The 19,325-nt window shown below is 38.1% G+C and overlaps 1 protein-coding gene across 6 annotated transcripts in view; it reads left to right on the top strand.

Annotated features, from left to right (window-relative positions):
- LOC124642622 (protein MON2 homolog) overlaps nucleotides 1-12,568 on the top strand; it is a 63,076-nt gene extending 50,508 nt beyond the window's left edge. For 5 of the 6 annotated variants that reach the window (XM_047181133.1, XM_047181134.1, XM_047181131.1 and 2 more), the window contains 10 exons: nucleotides 2,401-2,551; nucleotides 3,031-3,201; nucleotides 3,740-3,838; nucleotides 4,264-4,367; nucleotides 4,789-4,940; nucleotides 5,604-5,711; nucleotides 6,127-6,226; nucleotides 6,646-6,758; nucleotides 8,636-9,450; nucleotides 11,384-12,568. In XM_047181133.1, the coding sequence (XP_047037089.1) occupies nucleotides 2,401-2,551; nucleotides 3,031-3,201; nucleotides 3,740-3,838; nucleotides 4,264-4,367; nucleotides 4,789-4,940; nucleotides 5,604-5,711; nucleotides 6,127-6,226; nucleotides 6,646-6,758; nucleotides 8,636-8,760 (1,123 nt within the window). In that variant the 3' untranslated portion in view covers nucleotides 8,761-9,450; nucleotides 11,384-12,568. The remainder of the gene's footprint in view (nucleotides 1-2,400; nucleotides 2,552-3,030; nucleotides 3,202-3,739; nucleotides 3,839-4,263; nucleotides 4,368-4,788; nucleotides 4,941-5,603; nucleotides 5,712-6,126; nucleotides 6,227-6,645; nucleotides 6,759-8,635; nucleotides 9,451-11,383) is intronic. The other variant, XM_047181132.1, reaches the window with a different exon arrangement.
- The last annotated feature ends 6,757 nt before the right edge of the window (nucleotides 12,569-19,325 follow it).

Genomic DNA, 19,325 nt, shown 5'->3' with positions numbered 1-19,325 from the left:
ACTCTCTTAAGTACTCCCCTTATGTACTCTCTTATGTACTCCTTTTATGTACTCCCCTTATGTACTCTCTTATGTACTCTTATGTACTCTTATGTACTCCTCTTATGTGCTCTCTTATGTACTCTCCTTTATGTACTCTCTTAAGTACTCCCCTTATGTACTCTCTTATGTACTCTCCTATGTACTCTCTTATGTACTTTCTTATGTACTCCCCTTATGTACTCTCTTATGTACTCTCTTATGTACTCTCTTATGTACTCTCTTATGTACTCCTCTTATGTACTCCTCTTATGTGCTCTCTTATGTGCTCTCCTATGTACTCCCCTTATGTACTCTCTTAAGTACTCCCCTTATGTACTCTCTTATGTACTCCCCTTATGTACTCTCTTATGTACTCCCCTTATGTACTCTCTTATGTACTCCCTTTATGTACTCTCTTATATACTCCCCTTATGTACTTTCAAATGTACTCCTTTTATGTACTCCCTTTATGTACTCTCTTATATACTCCCCTTACGTGCTCTCTTATGTACTCCCCTTATGTACTCCTTTTATGTACTACCCTTATGTACTTCTCTTATGTACTCTCTTATGTTCTTCTCTTATGTACTCTCGTATGTACTCTCTTATGCACTCTCTTATGTACTCCTTCTATGTACTCCCCTTATGTACTCCTTTTATGTACTCCCCTTATGTACTCCCTTTATGTACTCCTATGTACTCCCCTAATGTACTCTCTTATGTACTCCTTCTATGTACTCCCCTTATGTACTCCTTTTATGTACTCTATCATGTACTCCTTTTATGTACTCCCTTATATACTCCCCTAATGTACTATCTTATGTACTCCCCTTATGTACTCTCTTATATACTCCTTTTATGTACTCGGGGTTATGTACTCTCTGAATTGAAATGAACGCATTTACCAATTAGTTTACATTTAATTGCTGACGATTCAGGTTTTTTTTTAATATGAAAAGCACATAAGCAAGTGCATAAGAGAGTACATAAGGGGAGTACATAAAAGGAGTACATAATACTCCTTTACTAATTGGTAAATGCGTTCATTATGATAGATCTTTGATGGTGCTCTACAAGCCAATGGTAATATCCCCATAGTTTCAGAGAAACCTGGCGATTAAAAGGTCTTGTATTTAACCACTCCAGATACTACTTATGTACTCCTTTTATGTACTCTCTTATGTACTCCCCTTATGTACTCTCTTATGTACTCCCCTTATGTACTCCTTTTATGTGCTCTCTTATGTACTCCCCTTATGTACTCCTTTTATGTACTACCCTTATGTACTTCTCTTATGTACTCTCTTATGTTCTTCTCTTATGTACTCTCGTATGTACTCTCTTATGCACTCTCTTATGTACTCCTTCTATGTACTCCCCTTATGTACTCCCCTTATGTACTCCTATGTACTCCCCTAATGTACTCTCTTATGTACTCCTTTTATGTACTCCCCTTATGTACTCCTTTTATGTACTCTATCATGTACTCCTTTTATGTACTCCCTTATATACTCCCCTAATGTACTATCTTATGTACTCCCCTTATGTACTCTCTTATATACTCCTTTTATGTACTCGGGGTTATGTACTCTCTGAATTGAAATGAACGCATTTACCAATTAGTTTACATTTAATTGCTGACGATTCAGGTTTTTTTAAATATGAAAAGCACATAAGCAAGTGCATAAGAGAGTACATAAGGGGAGTACATAAAAGGAGTACATAATACTCCTTTACTAATTGGTAAATGCGTTCATTATGATAGATCTTTGATGGTGCTCTACAAGCCAATGGTAATATCCCCATAGTTTCAGAGAAACCTGGCGATTAAAAGGTCTTGTTTTTAACCACTCCAGATACGATTAAGCACCGACCTTACCTACTTGGAGAGGTTTCGCAGTTATATGCAACCTGCAGTCAAATGTCAGAATTTTAGGTTTTTTTTTTTGTCGAAAACGGTAAGTTTTATCAAAAAAAACATCAGTCAAAGTTGTAAATCTCAAAATTTGCTACAAAAATGGCATTAACAGTTTTCTCCTAAATGTTAGTATTTCTGAGATATCGCGATTCAAAGAGTCACACTACACATGACATGCACATATAAGCCACGTATGTTCACGTTCGTAACGGTATGGAATATTCGACTGTCATGGCGTCCGTCAGCATCTCCTATCCCGTCCCGCGCGGTACTCAACCGTGCGAGCGCGTACGTTGCTTACTCGTAACCCTTCACTGCGGGCGTTGTATCGTTTTTTTCATCGAAATGTCTTGCTCAAATTCCAGCTGTTTATAAAATCGATTTTAATACATCCGCCTTTTGCTATTGTACAATTTTTTGAGTAAATATTTTTCTTTAAATTATCTTATTTTGTCTTTAAGGTTCACGGCAGCGGACGTGACAAAGCTAGGCTCGTGCTTATCCCACGTGTGCAGCACGGAGCCGTCGGCCGCGGCCACGGCGCTCGACTCGCTGACGGCCGCCGCGCCCGTCAGCCTGCATGCGCTGCACTGCCTCGATATTGTGCATAAGGTAATGTTCACCCCGGGGGACTGACGCAGCTAGGCTCGTGCCTGTCGCAAGTGTGCAGCACGGAGCCGTCAGCCAACAACAAAAAAACAACAAAGTCGGACAAACGAAATAAAATCGACATCAAAAACGAAGATCCGACAATTTAGACCATGTTGATGAGTCTCACCTCGAAGCTCAAATTCAAACTTCAAATTATTTATTCAAACTTGACTGCTAATCAGCACCTTTTAGCTTCAAAATACACAAAAGACAGCCCCCAAATTGCTCACCCTTCTCTATATGTTTTTGCTGAGAAAAAGTGGCGCAACAAACTCCCCTACAACACATATCTGACTGTATGTAGGTTAGAAGAAACTTGCGTATTCATCGCAACATTTGATCTTTCCATTTATGTATTCTGGCTATAGTTATGTGTAACCAACTTGGCCGCTTTTATTCATATAAAACTCTACTACCATCTACTTTCTTCACCACCACAGGAAGCCCTCCAACGCCACGAGCTGTTACCAGCACTGTTCTCAGCATTAACATCGTTGGCGTCGGCTTGCGGCAGCCGCGCGGGCGCCGCGCCGCGCTGTCTAGCGGCGGCTACTGCGCTGTACCGAGCCGCGCCTGAAGCTGCGAAGCTTGTGTTACCTGATTTGTTGGTTGTAAGTATATTTACTATTGTGTGATTCAAAGTATTTAGTTACATTCAATTTCTGTACATTATTTTAAAAATTAACTACATCTATATTTACATTAGAAAAAAAAAACTTAAAACCAGTAAAGGGCGTCGAAAAATTGGTCCTCATCGCTGTCACTCTGTAGTGTACCCAGGCAGGCTGCATTGCCGCGTTGGGCCACGAGAATTATGAAATTCAGACTTATTCTCGATTTAATTCGAGGGAACCTTATAAAAGATGTGTGTATATTTATGATATGTAAGCGACGTTATTTCAGATATACATGAGAGAGTATACGTAAGGAAGTACATAACGTATAGATAGGGGTTAAACATCAGGGAGCTTATATGGGAATTACATAGGGAGTATACATGTAGAGAAGTGCATAGAATGAACATAACTACAATTGACTTTGTCATGTACATCCTCTATATACTGCCCTTATGTATTCCTTTATTATTTCACAAATTAGTTATTTTTCAATATATCAGATCAAAGAGAATCGATTTTTTTTCACGTATAGGCGTTACATACGTCAGTGCAGAAATACGGTCAGGACAAGCGACGGAAGACTGCTGAGCAAATGGAGGAAACTGCACAGATCTCATCGCTTTTGCTACAGGTAAATCAATTTAAACATACAGACAACTATCTATGTTAAAAAATACATTAAAACCATTTTCAATAACATTTTCATTTGACTTTTGGTTTTGTTTGTTCGCCATTTTTCTTTAAGTCTGTAAGAACTCATAGAAAGTGGTGATGATGTGTTTTTGCAAAAGTCTTTTACGGGAATAACGTTCAAAACCTCTAGTTTTTTAACCTACTTTAAATAATGTTATGTACCTAAATGTCAACAATTTTACTCCATACTTTCAACTGCCTCGCTAGCAAATCATAGAATTGAAACTTCTTTTAACAATTTTCGATAGTATTTCAAGTTATATTTGTATTTATTTATCTTCTTACATATTAATTGCAAAAAAATTGAGAACCTCCTTCTTTTTGATAAAACTTACATAATAATATTATGTGTTTTTACTATAGGTATTAGAAACCGGTCTTCCACTAGCCAGAGAAGAACCAGAGGTATATAAAGAATTTTGGGAGACCCTACCCAAAGTGCTCGAGACATTCCTATTTGAACCACCGTAAGTTTTCCATTAATAGTTACATATTTTTGTATTCTATGCTGTTTTTGTTTTTAAAAGATTTAAAATTAGGTGATTACTTTTAGATACATGATTTAGTTAGAAATAGCCATTAACTACTATACATAAACATTTCTATTTTTTAATCCCGCTGCTAGAGTAATTATATGTTCTGGACTTATTGTCCAATGCCTAATAATTTACAAGAAATTATAAAGTTTACCTTGGTAACTTAATCGTGACCTATCAAACCTTTTATTGTAGAAGTTTTGGCCAAATAGCATCGATCCCTCATTGATGGAAACCTTTTATTGAACCTTTTGGATTTCGTTGACAGAATTTTTCATTGTTTTGATAGTACATTTTGATGATTTCTTGATTTAAATGGTTGATTTTTTTAACTTTCATTGTCTGTGTGCAGCGTGGGCGGCGGCCGAGCAGCCCGAGCCCTGGTGCTGGCGGTGCGGACGCAGGCGCTGCGGGCGCGGCCGCGGCTGCCGGCGGCGCAGCTGCGGCCGCTGCTGGCGCTGGTCCGCGCCGGCTCCTTGCACACGCAGCCGCCCACTCCTATACGTGAGTACACTAGTGTCATGTGTAACACAGCGTGGGAGCCCTGGTGCTGGCGGTGCGGATACAAGCGAGTACACATGTCTTAGTTAGCTTAACTTCTTCGTCACCATCTCATCTTCATCCTCCGAGCCTTTTTCCCAACTATGTTGGGGTCGGTTTCCAGTCTAACCGGATGCAGCTGAGTACCAGTGCTTTACAAGAAGCGACTGCCTATCTTCTATCCTCAACATAGTTACCCGGGCAACCCAATACCCCTTGATTAAACTGGTGTCAGACTTACTGGCTTCTGCTTACCCGTAACGACTGCCAAGGATGTTCACGGATGTTCAAGGATGTGACCTGTTCGAGAGCTGCAGCTGTCCAGCTGTGGAGGATTATCTTAGAGGTATACTATAATGACGACAAAAACACAACCAGAGCAAACGTTTCGTGTATACTGTGCCGATTTAGCCGCTCTCCATAGAACCGGCGGCATGTCGTTTGTCTTTTGTCGTCCTCTGTGTACAATCTATTTACCTATTCTTCCATGATACCTTTCAATCCATTTAGAAGAGAAGAACAGACATCTTAAATGTAACCCACTCTCAAATGTCAAAATTAAATCTCTAATCGCAAGTCAACCTGTAGATATGTTATAGAAATCCATTTTTTTTTCTTTTCACACAGAAAATGAGCAAGAATTAAAGGAGAGGGAAGAGTTCGCTCGCACGTGCTTCGAGACGCTACTGCAGTACTCCATGCTTGAGGACATCGACTCCTTCGCGGGCGTTGAGAGTAAGTTATACTTACAGAATAATGTAGAATTTGTTTGTAGGTTTGAACGCCGGAACGGTCCATCAGGTTTAGATATATAGCTTTTTAAGTAATTAATGCACCATCATGTTATCTCTACATCACCCTAAGGTTGACTAGTGAGAATGCCTATGGCATTAAGTCCGCCTTTGTAGTTTTAGGATTGCATAAAGTTAAATAAATAAATATATTGGACTTTTTTCTGAAACTAATGTCTCTTAGAAGTATGGCAAACAAAGTAGAACCGTAAACCGCATACACATAGATTGCTAAATAAATGTTATATACTTCAATTTTTCAAATCTCACCAGTACTTTTTGAATTTAACGCGTTCAAACAAACTAATTTCAGCTTCAATATACCAGTATAGATTAATAATGATTATCACCCCTTTCAGATGACACAGACCCCCTAGCGATAGTAGCGTTACTAGACAGGTTTCAGGAGGTCATCTCCAAATATACACAGGACGAAGATAATACGGAACCACTACCTAGGTAAGTTTTGCAAAATAGTAACTTTCTATACATGTTTTCCGTGTTTCCTCTTTCGTCGAAATTCTTAATTTTTCGTACTTTTTCTGACTTTTTTTGCAAATTATAGAGTAAAGTAGTGGGAGAATCTTCTTTATTCCAAATTGTTAAAAACTCTGTGCAGTTCTTTCATTTTCAGGTTATACATATTAATACTTACTTAACATTTTAAGCAACTTGCAATGTTGAAGAGTTCATAGTCTCCTAAAAATTAAAAAAAAATCTCAAATTCCCTTTCTTTCGAAAAAATAATCACAACATGTATTCCATATTTTTGCTTCATTTTCTTTTAAACAGCAGACCAATTTTTTGAGCTGTGATGTTATATAATATTTATAGCCTTTTTGGGAATTCCGATGTTTGTATCTTTGTTATATCTTCAGGCAACAGGTTTCGGAAATCTCGTTCGTGCTGAAGGCGGTGGCCACGCTCACAGAGAGCATGCGCAAAGCGCCGCCCGGGAAGGTCGACGCTGCTGCCTGGCAGAAACTTATAGGTATGTTAACTTTTACACATTCATCTGTAAACTTTCGGACTTTCATACTCTGTTGGGGTCGGCTTCCAGTCTAACTAGACTACTAGAGTATAACTTTTGACGTGACAACGTCTTATAAATCGATGGAGCCGGCTGCACGCACGAAAAAACATGACTCATGCGGCGTTACCTCGCTCTGAGGCGTTCCGTTTAAGGCTTGAAGTGCAAGCGAGAGCACGCAACGAGTGACAAAGAGGCACGATCGGCCTCCGCTTTCGGCAGCGTTCGACATCTGACGATCAATTTCTTATAACGTTGTCACGTTCGACTATCGTCAGTAAACCGACTTTACAGACAACCGTTTTTTTTTTACTGTCTGTGGTAGGTGTTTTGCCCTTTCCCCGTATATTCCGCTGCGTTTATTATGTAACCCAACCCTTTAAGTGTTTTCATGGGAGTTTATTCCACCACCAAAAAAACTAGAAAGTGCTTAAAATGTGGGCGTTTTTGGGGCTGTCTTTGACTAAGTTTTTAACAGACTGACCCAAAAATAAGGAGGCGGAGGAATAAGGATTCGGTTGTTTGTTCACTCATATCTCCGTAGTTTACAGTTACAGCCTTTTTAACGGCTTGTGTTTAAACACCACCCAAAAAAGTACCTATTTTACTACCAAAAAAATTCTAAACGGTTACCAAAATGGATAAATGGTCACCAAATAACGTTTCCAAAAATATTATTAGGTAAAACCATTTTTTCGTATTATTGACTACTAAAAAAATATATGGACGCCTTTAAAATACACTTTAGACCAAATATTATATATTGTCACTACTTAGATGTTACCAATTATGTAATACCATGACTCCTAATTTGGTCATTTTTGTTAGACTAAAAAAGCTAACGATCGCTAGAATATTTCCCAAATACCAATTAATATACTAGGGTTCCCTAACGTACGTCGCTTATTTATTGTTATATGAATTTGTGTGTAACTCAGTAGTAAAATGTAAGCACGCAACATGCAGCAAGCATGGCTTCTGTCACGGCTCCGGCGCTGCGGGGCTCCGGCGGTCCCATGCGAGCTTATCGTCGCAGATGGTTTTCACGCTCACCACCGCAGCTTCGGCTTGCTGGCCGGCCCGGCCAGCCTCAGCCGCAGCGGCGAGCCTTAAAAACTACCTGCGCCTCAGCTCGCAGGCCGCCTCGCCCCTCCGCGCCTACGCGGTTTTGAATTGCACTCTAGGGGTAGGGCAGACACGTGGAGTCGGTTTTGCAGCGATTCGTTTTCGTCACTAACTTTGATTTTGGTAGTAATATTAATCTTTTAGTTGGATAGAATTTGGTGACCATTAATCCATTTTGGGAACCAAAAATAATATTTGTGCGAGATTTGCGATTTTTCTGATGTTATTTTATTTTTTTTGGATCATAATATTATATACTTTAGTGCCCTTTTAATAAAGTCAATTTATTTTTTTTGGAGTTGTTTATTTTATTTAGTGCCTCAGCTTAGAGTCTTAAAAATATTTTTGGTGATCGCCTAAATTATACCCCTTTTTAACGTCCCACTGCTGAGCACAGGCCTCCTCTCACTCGGAGAAGGATTGAGCGTTAATTACCACGCTTGCTCAATGCGGTTTGCTGATTTCAGAATTTATAGTCCAGGTTTCCTCAAGGTGTTTTCCTTCACCTTTTTATCAGCCATTGGTGTCTAAGATATACTTAGAAAGTACATACAAACTTAGAAAAGTTGCGTTGGTACTTGCCTAACCTGTAATCGAACCAACGCACTCATACTAGGGAGGTTGGTTCTTTACCCACTAGGCCACCACGACTTCTCCGTAGTATACCAACCAATGTTTATCTTGTTTGAAACTATGTGATATTTTGTTCACAGCGCTATATCCGTACTTAGTACGCCTAGCAGGCAGCGCGCTGTCGAGCGGTGCGGGCGCAGGCGCCGGCGCAGCGCTGCGCGAGGCGCTGCTACAGTTCGGCGCGCTGCTCGCCGCGCCGCTATAGCGACGCCTCACATACACCATACACATATAGGTAACATGTCTAGCGGGGCGGGCGCAGCGCTGCGCGAGGCGCTGCTACAGTTCGGCGCGCTGCTCGCCGCGCCGCTATAGCGACGCCTCACATACACCATACACATATAGGTAACATGTCTAGCGGGGCGGGCGCAGCGCTGCGCGAGGCGCTGCTACAGTTCGGCGCGCTGCTCGCCGCGCCGCTATAGCGACGCCTCACATACACCATACACATATAGGTAACATGTCTAGCGGGGCGGGCGCAGCGCTGCGCGAGGCGCTGCTACAGTTCGGCGCGCTGCTCGCCGCGCCGCTATAGCGACGCCTCACATACACCATACACATATAGGTAACATGTCTAGCGGGGCGGGCGCAGCGCTGCGCGAGGCGCTGCTACAGTTCGGCGCGCTGCTCGCCGCGCCGCTATAGCGACGCCTCACATACACCATACACATATAGGTAACATGTCTAGCGGGGCGGGCGCAGCGCTGCGCGAGGCGCTGCTACAGTTCGGCGCGCTGCTCGCCGCGCCGCTATAGCGACGCCTCACATACACCATACACATATAGGTAACATGTCTAGCGGGGCGGGCGCAGCGCTGCGCGAGGCGCTGCTACAGTTCGGCGCGCTGCTCGCCGCGCCGCTATAGCGACGCCTCACATACACCATACACATATAGGTAACTGTACAACCTACCCACAGAGGAAAAACACGAGCAGAGCAAAATTTAACCACTTCACTGTCCACTATGCAGACACAATAGTTAAACAATCGGTGTGTATCACATATGACTCATGGGACAGGGAAGTTATTAAATCATAATCTTGGCCTTCCTACAGTCTAACAAAGCGTAACTTTGCTAGATAACAAGTTGTTAAATATTGTTGATTTTTTTTTTATTCTTTTACTTTTGATAATCAGTTCTTAATTATTACTATTATTTTTTGTTTTTTATCTCATTCACCTTTTTTTCCTTTCTTTTCTTTTTGTTTTTATGTACCTGTAAATATCTGGCGTCTTTAATGTAGATCAGTGGTTCTTAACCGGTGGTCCGCGGACCACTGGTGGTCCCTGGAGGCATTCCAAGTGGTCCGCGAAGCTTAGCTTCGCGACGTTGCTATACGTTATCTAACTTAATACCTTATAACTGCGAGCGGGGGTTTTCGCATGGACGTATATCGGGTGTATCGTACCTAGTAATTTGTAATTTTGGTTTTGAGTCTTAAAAAATAATTAAAATTTCGCGCTCGCTTCGCTCGCGTATTCAGAAACTGTATGCCTTTATTTTTGCATTTGTCAACAAACAAAAAGTTAAGTGTACGTTTGGGCTAAATTTTACGTAATATTTGGTTGAAGTCCGATAAAAATTTCGCGCTCGCTTCGCTCGCGTGTTCAGAAACTATTTGTCCTTATTTTTGCATTTGTCAACAAACGAAAAGTTAAGTACGTTTGGGCTACATTTTACGTAATATTTGTTTTAAGTCCGATAAAAATTTCGCGCTCGCTTCGCTCGCGCATTTGGAAACTACATAGGCAAGTTTTTCTTTATTTGCATTTGCTTACCTACACATCTGCTGATATGCGTTTAGCTTTGAGTAGACCTGACCCAAAACTTCAGTTTTTTTTTTTGCCTAAATAATAAAGAAATGAGTACTAATTTAGGTAAACCGATGAGGTGGTCCCCGGCAAGACAAACTTTAGTCAAAGTGATCCCTCATGTCAAAAAGGTTAAGAACCACTGATGTAGATAAATGTTGTGTTTACCCTTAATTGGCATATACATATATTAGAATAGTACTTAGGCTTTATGTATTGTGTATGTGTATGTATATGCTGTGGGTGAACCTAATAAATAAATAAGTAGAGATTCCACAAGGCCGTGGGTCTGTGGGCTGCGGGTTGTTCGAAAGAGATACCGCGGCCCTGGTACATAAAAGGCCTATGAAAAAAAAAAAGGCCGTGGGTCTGTGGGTGGTGAGTTCGGGTGGCTCATCGCTCATGTCTGGATAGACAACAGACTCGTGTCGGCGCAAGCGTTGTTCCACGAGTGAGTCAAAGAGATGTCATCAACCACAGCGAAAGAGTTACCGTCGCCCTGGTACATAAAAGGCCTACGAGGGAACACGACGGTTTTTAGTCAGTAAAAGTCTGACACTCCCTCATCGCTGTTAACCCACAGCGGAAAAAAATATGCCACAAGGCAGCTAGGTCAGGCTCCTTGTAGGTCGGCAGTTCAAAGCTACTAAGGCGTTAAGTCCGCTGTTGAACAATGTGAAAAAAGTATTTAATAACTAAATAAACCATCATCGTCTCCCTAGCCTTTTTTTCAACAATGTATTGGTCGGCTCCCAGTCTAATCGGATACAAGTACCAGTGCTTTACAAAGAGTTATTGCCCGCCTGACCTTCTCAACACAGTTACCCGGGCAACACAATACCCCTTGGTAAACCTTGTTGTCAGACTTACTGGCTTCTGACAACCCGTAACGACTGCCAAAGATGTTCAAAGACAGCCGGGACTTACAGTTTACCGTGCCCTCCGAAACGGATGCTTGACGTTTGCAGAACGAATAAAATAAGAATCAATAAATTAATCAAGGATTTTCTTTGTAGGTGGCGTCAAAACTCATAGAAGTTGCCGCGGCGCGGCCATAGAGGGCGCTGAACCGATAATTATGACTAGGTATATAACATGAATTAATATATAATGTACTAGAACTGTCTGTTAAGTTATTATTAGCTAGAGTAAAATATTATAGATAGAAATATACATTGAGTCTTGATTTTACACATTGTTTAATCTAAAACTTGGTTAAACTCTTAGGAAAAAATAATTTGGTAAAGATCTCCAAAACTACCAAAAATAATCTAAAACAATTAAAAACTTAAGCAATGTGTAACATTTAGGCTCTAAAGAATTAATTTTATTAATAAAGAGACAACCATATTAATTTAATGTTTTATTTTCTTATTGGTTTACTACAAAATGGTCTATGTTTGTTATACATGCACAGACATGACATAATAGTTACTTTGCTTATCTGAAGTTGGCTAATAGGAACTTCATGGTAGTCAAAATGTGTGAACAAAACACTGCCGCGCATGCGCCAGGCATCAAATGGCTAACTTCAGTGAAGCAAAGTTATTTTGACTTGAACTGTAACATAACAATGACAAACTATGGAAAGAATATAACAAAGTAAAAACTATTGCTTGAAGAGTACGCAAAGTAAACCTGACACTCAATTCAATCCTCAATTTATTTGTCTGTATAATAAGACCAACATGGCCCTTTGTATAAAGAACTACTTACAAAAGCATTCCTATTTACAATCGGTTAACTTATAGAAGTTTTTATATTTTGTATATATTGAAGTATATATTCTACTATGTATTGTTGGCAATTAACGAAAATATCGCTCGAAATACAGCAATTTTACACAGTAAGCAACAAGCTATTCTATTACATTATAAATTATTATCTTAGAATGAATAATAAGAAGTGATAGTGACATCTTTGAATACTTATTATTTATTCTAAGATATTTTTCAAGCAGCTAAAAAGGGCACCTGCTTTTAAAATAAATAACTAAATAAGATAAATACGACAAATAAAGCTAGCTATAAACAAAAGAGTGAAGCCATAGATAAGGATTGTAGCGGATTTTTGTAATTATTACACGTTTATGCGAGGCTTAAAATTATGGCAGAAATAGTTCTAAACAGCTTTGCTCAAATAGATAGGATTGAAGCTTGATTTTATATAAATAAAATACAAACTTAAACTTTCCAACTAAATATTTGCTTGTTTCAATTATTGATAGGGCCAATTTTTCAATCGCCAGATAACTTAGATATACTTTTAAAAAAAGATCCCCATGAATTGAGAACCTCCTCCTTTTGGGAAAGTCGGTTAAAAAATATGGTTGACGTTTTAATAGCTTTTATCATCCTCCGAGCCTTTTTCCCAATCATGTTGGGGTCGGCTTCCAGTCTAACCGGATGTAGCTGAGTACCAGTGCTTTACAAGGAGCGACTGCCTATCTGACCTCCTCAACCCAGTTACCCGGGCAACCCGATACCCCTTGGTTAGACTGGTGTCAGACTTACTGGCTTCTGACTACCCGTAACGACTGCCAAGGATGTTCAATGACAGCCGGGACCTACAGTTTAACGTGCCATCCGAAACACAGCCAATGGTGTCTAAGATATACTTAGAAAGTACATACAGACTTAGAAAAGTTGCATTGGTACTTGCCTGACCTGGGATCGAACCCGCGCCCTCATACTTGAGAGATTGGTCCTTTACCCACTAGGCCACCACGACTTTAATAGCTTTTATATAAAATATATGTCAAATCGCCATAATATTTATTAGATCGAAGTTAAATGATGATTTAAAAATCGCCCCTAAAATATATTTTGAGGCTACGGATATAGATTTTTCTTTCTGGAATAATGAATGAATAGCTTACAGCTTATCTACTTAGAAAACATTTTTGGAGTAACATAACTACTATAACTAGATAGGTACTTAAAATTCTGCTGACCAAAACGCCTAAATATTAAGCCTCGTAGACAATCAAATCAGTGCGTTGTTACCGACTATCTTTAAATAAGAAATCACATCAATGATATACCCTTTCTATAACGTGCAATGTCAATAGTAAGTTAGCGAAATGCGGCGATTCTGTTGTACACTAAACAATGAAATATAAAACAAAATAACTAACTAATAATTAAGTTTCCATTATGGCGCCCTCAGATAGTTATTTTACAGTGAACCATTTTATATTGAGCCTGTCTTCCATATTCCTGCCTGGCGTCCTAGGATCAAATCAAATCCATTTATTTCATTTAGGCCTTTACAAGCACTTATGAACGTCAAAAATTATAAATAAAGTTGATTCTAGTTGCCCATTCCAAAAGTAGCTACCTATGGAGAAGAACGGGCAAGAAACTCCATCTCAGGAATCTGGTTTTCCGAAGGTTGTGTGATATCTATCATTTGTCAATGTTATAGCCAAATAAAAGAGAGAAGTCGCCAATTAAAATTTCCTTATAGAACTTTCAAACAATATATATCTGCTATTTCTGTTGTTTTCTTTAAAAATACATCATAAGTTAAGTTATAGTGCACAACAGAATGGTCGTTAATAGCCATATTTTTTAGCTTTATAATAAAATAAATAAAAACACATAATTATCCTGAAAGGTAATGTTTTTTTTTCTAGAGCTAATTAATTAGTATTTTATACCATAGAGTAAAGCATAGACAAGTGTAGTTAGAATCTTTTTCTACAGTGGCGCTAGAGGACTTTGCTGTTTGAAGTGTTTTGTGTGTACATTATGTATAAAAGTTTTATATATTATAACGCTATACTATACAAGTAATTACTCTACGATAGTTTAAATACATGTCTTCTTATAATTCTAGAATTTCCATAGATAATAATCAATAGTTGACTAGGAATATTTTCGGCACCTACTATTTAGTATATAAGTTGCACCTTCGATTATTACAAGCTCATTATAACCTGTGTCATAGATTTATAAATAGCATTTAGATTGGACAGACAAATTTCTAAATTGTACTTACATGAAATGCTTATTGTGCCCACATGAACTATTCTTTTGAATAAAAAAGCTTACAAGTAATAAAATAGTGTTAAGCTACAGCTAGTAACTTGATTTTGAAGATATCACTTTCAGGATAATTTTGTGAACTCAATACAATAATGTACCCACATTAAGTGTGAATATATTATATTATTTAAAATTAAATGTTTGTTTGTCGTCATTGATAGATATTTGAGTAAGGATAGAGACATCGAAGCTAACTAGTGCCAATAAATTAACTCATTACTTTAGGCACAACTTTTGTAAATACCTGACCTCTTAACGTTTTTAATTGTGAGTGCCAAAGCACTGTATTTCCACTGTAAGATTGTAAGAAAAAAAACTTACTATCCCTTTGACTCTGTAACCCAATTATTTCAAATATATTCGCGCTTAACACTCACTAAGCATAGCGAGGCAGTCAATCCTGTCTTCCGCAATAGGGCCAACCAGGGCCAAAGCCTACCTGGGCTGCGGTATTGTTCGCGCGAGTTACCGCGGCCCTGGTACATAAGGGCTTAAGAAGGAACATGATGGGTTTAAGTCAGTAAGAGTCTGACACTCCCTCACGTTGCACCCACAGCCGAAGTAGTCATATGAAGGTTTCCCATAAAAAAAGTTTTTAATATTATAAATGCGAATTTATAACAATGTATGTTTGTTACTCTTCCGTTATTTTTAGCCGTAGTTAAGTCTTATTGCACCTACGTTTATTTAATGTGATATCTCTTTTATATACTTATCAATGACGATACATAAGTTATAGCTCGATGTGTTGCATGTAATGTAAATACATCTGTTTGTATATTATGTTTGTGTGTGAAATTGTTCAGTATTTTTGTAATAGAGACACTTTACTTGAACTGACATCTAAGTTGTTACATATAAATATAAACCAATCTCTGTTAGTTCGGCTACTAATACTATCTAGTTAAAAACTGAAAACTGTCAATAAAATAGTTGATCAGTAAACATCAGTTTTCTCAAAACTATTCCTTACTAGGATATTTTACGTACAAGTTTCATAGTAAACTGTTGTTTCAAGAAAAACGGAGGTTTATGGGTATTGTAAACTTAGGTCAAAAAGTTTAGCAATATGTTTTTTTTTCTAACTATTTGTGATGATAATCGCGTAGGTGTCAGTTTAAGTACCGTGCCTCAGTTAGCGACATGTAAGGCGTTAGACGACGCCCGCCTGACACGAGTGCGACGTTACATTGTGTTGTTATTATTACGAAATAAACAATATTGTATCATACTATGTTTTATATTTATCTTACTCTACTTCCTACTTATCTTTTTATTGTACTTTCTCTGATAGACAATTATAAAGTCCACGATTGCTTTGGTGGTGAATAATTTTCCAGCAATCCTGGCGCCCTCAATTAAATCAATACATATTTCTATGCTCGTGCCACGCTGACCAAACTCCCTTAGAAGCGAAAAGCTCAAAAAAGATCTAATCTAGAACAAGAATAGTAACAATATACTTTGCTATATTTTGTAAATTCAATCCGAACGGTATCTTAACAAAGTAATTCCGATCTTAAGACTTTTATCGAAAGGTAATTCCTAACAACGTTTGTGATACGAACTTGTAAAGCTGCCAAGATGCACACGTGGAAGTCGTATTATGATAATTCTGTATTGTTTCATTGTTGACTACACTACTATTAGCGAAATGCTAGCTAGTCGTTCATCGTGTGGCTGGGTCATTAAACTTACCTTAATAACTAATTCAAATATGGCTAAGCCACCTATGCATAGACTTATATAGAGTTGGATTTTTTTATCCACGAGGAATATTTACATTTTATATCTGATCAAGAAACACTATACATATCAGAGTGTTAGTAACTAAGAAGGTACAGGGAATATGATAGGGTCTTGCTTACGTCAGCAGGTGTATTGGTTACCTACATAATATCTACTAAGTAATTCAAAACTTCCGTCAATAGTTGGACGCGTATGACATGAACCATGAAGCTGTTAGTCCCCAGGCCGGCGAACAAATTTTTTTTTGATACATATACATTTAAGACTTTGTGAGTGTCTTCCTTACGATGAGTCCGACAAACTTTTCGAATGCGCAAATTTTGGTACCGCTGCGTTTTTTAATGCTTGACTCCTGAAATTGTCGATATGACGTCACTATGGCTCTTCGTACATACACGTTTCATTTTTTGAGATTCGTTTAATAAAGTTAACTAGAGAATGGTGGTCAACTTGTCCGATAAAGATCGTGCTGCGTTTGGAGTGTCCACCATCCTGAAAATGTCGGTATGACGTCACTACGACTCTTCGTACATACACGTTTCATTTTTTGAGGTTTGTTTAATAAAGTTAACTAGAAAATTGTGGTCAACTTGTCCGATAAAGATCATGCTGCGTTTGGAGTGTCCACCATCCGAAACATGTCGATATGACGTCACTGTGTCTCCCCATACATACATGTCGGTCAAATACAACAATGATAGATAATACTATTCTTATTGCAAATATCGACTTGTCCGACAAATGTAGTGAGGCAAATAGTCAGTTCGACAAGAAAATGAGAAAAAAATATTACAATTGGAAGAAGTTTATTCTTTTTGTCAATTTCTGACTTAAATATTCATGTGCATTATTTAAGTATATTAAATTGGCATACTACTTACCACTTACTTATTTTAGAAAAAGTAGCCTGACTAAGACGTATTGTTGATTATAGTCCCCAGGCCGGCGAACAAATTTTTTTTTGATACATATACATTTAAGACTTTGTGAGTGTCTTCCTTACGATGAGTCCGACAAACTTTTCGAATGCGCAAATTTTGGTGCCGCTGCGTTTTTTAATGCTTGACTCCTGAAATTGTCGATATGACGTCACTATGGCTCTTCGTACATACACGTTTCATCTTTTGAGATTCGTTTAATAAAGTTAACTAGAGAATGGTGGTCAACTTGTCCGATAAAGATCGTGCTGCGTTTGGAGTGTCCACCATCCTGAAAATGTCGATATGACGTCACTATGACTCTTCGTACATACCTGTTTCATTTTTTGAGATTCGTTTAACAAAGTTAACTAGAAAATGGTGGTCAACTTGTCCGATAAAGATCGTGCTGCGTTTGGAGTGTCCACCATCCTGAAAATGTCGGTATGACGTCACTACGACTCTTCGTACATACCTGTTTCATTTTTTGAGATTTGTTTAATAAAGTTAACTAGGAAATTGTGGTAAGCTTGTCCGACAAAGATCATGCTGCATATGGAGTGTCCACCGTCCGGAAAATATAGATATATTTTAAGATTTGGTATAAAGTACTGACAATTGGTGTGAAGTATGTTAATAGTAAATATTGCATTTAGAAAGTCGTTTCGAATGATATATGTATCATTACTACAGGAGGGATTTATTAACTTGAAAACACATATCGATAAAATAACCTTATATAAGCTCTAGCTTCTGAAATACTAACAATTTTTCGGAAGTATGTTAACACGAAATGTTTCATTTGGAAAGGTTTTTCAAATAATATATAATTTGTTACTAAAGAAGTAATGGATTAGCTTGACAGAACCTACCGATAATATATTCTTAGAAAAGCTCTAGCTTTTAAAGTACTAACAATTTGTCGGAGTTATGCTAATACAACCTTGCGCTTAAAAAGATCTTTTGATTGAAATATGGCTCATAACTTCAAGTGAGATGTTATTCCTTAACACAATGTAAAGTATCAATAAATATGCCTTAGGTCAGTTATGTCTTCCAAAATACTAAGAATCGGTAAGTGGTATGTTAAGACGGAATATAGCGCTTAAAAAGATCTTTCGATTGACATATGGTTCATACCTAGAGGTGGGACATTATTCCCTAACATAGTAAAACCTATCGATAATACGCCTTATTTGGGCTATATCTTCTAAAATACTAAGAATTGATAAGTGGTATGTTGAAACAAAATGTTGCACTTAAAAAGTCCTTTTGATTGATATATAGTCCATTAATAGATGTGGGATATTATTCCTTAACATAATATAGACTATCAACAATACGTCTTAGTCAGGCTACTTTTTCTAAAATAGTAATAAAAATTGGTAAGTAGTATGCCAATTTAATATACTTAAATAATGCACGTGAATATTTAAGTCAGAAATTGACAAAAAGAATAAACTTCTTCCAATTGTAATATTTATTTCTCATTTTCTTGTCGAACTGACTATTTGCCTCACTACATTTGTCGGACAAGTTGATATTTGCAATAAGAATAGTCAGTAAGAATAGTAGTGCATAGAAATGATAGAATTATCTATCATTGTTGTATTTGACCGACATGTATGTATGGGGAGACACAGTGACGTCATATCGACATGTTTCGGATGGTGGACACTCCAAACGCAGCATGATCTTTATCGGACAAGTTGACCACAATTTTCTAGTTAACTTTATTAAACAAACCTCAAAAAATGAAACATGTATGTGCGAAGAGTCGTAGTGACGTCATACCGACATTTTCAGGATGGTGGACACTCCAAACGCAGCACGATCTTTATCGGACAAGTTGACCACCATTCTCTAGTTAACTTTATTAAACGAATCTCAAAAAATGAAACGTGTATGTACGAAGAGCCATAGTGACGTCATATCGACAATTTCAGGAGTCAAGCATTAAAAAACGCAGCGGCACCAAAATTTGCGCATTCGAAAAGTTTGTCGGACTAATCGTAAGGAAGACACTCACAAAGTCTTAAATGTATATGTATCAAAAAAAAATTTGTTCGCCGGCCTGGGGACTAATACGTTTTAAAAGCTTGTCGCGAGATTTAAGTACTCGTATTTACTTTCTTAGTAAAATCGCGACGAGCTTTTAAAACATATAAATTGTGCAGTATAATAGTTACATAAGTACATACATTGCAAGTTAAATAAAAGCTTGTACCTAAATTAGCTTTAAT

Source organism: Helicoverpa zea, chromosome 25, assembly GCF_022581195.2.
Source record: "Helicoverpa zea isolate HzStark_Cry1AcR chromosome 25, ilHelZeax1.1, whole genome shotgun sequence".
NCBI classification, from domain to species: Eukaryota; Metazoa; Arthropoda; class Insecta; order Lepidoptera; family Noctuidae; genus Helicoverpa; species Helicoverpa zea.
Note: the sequence above shows the minus strand (reverse complement) of the source record. Positions and strands in the feature narration are given on the sequence as shown.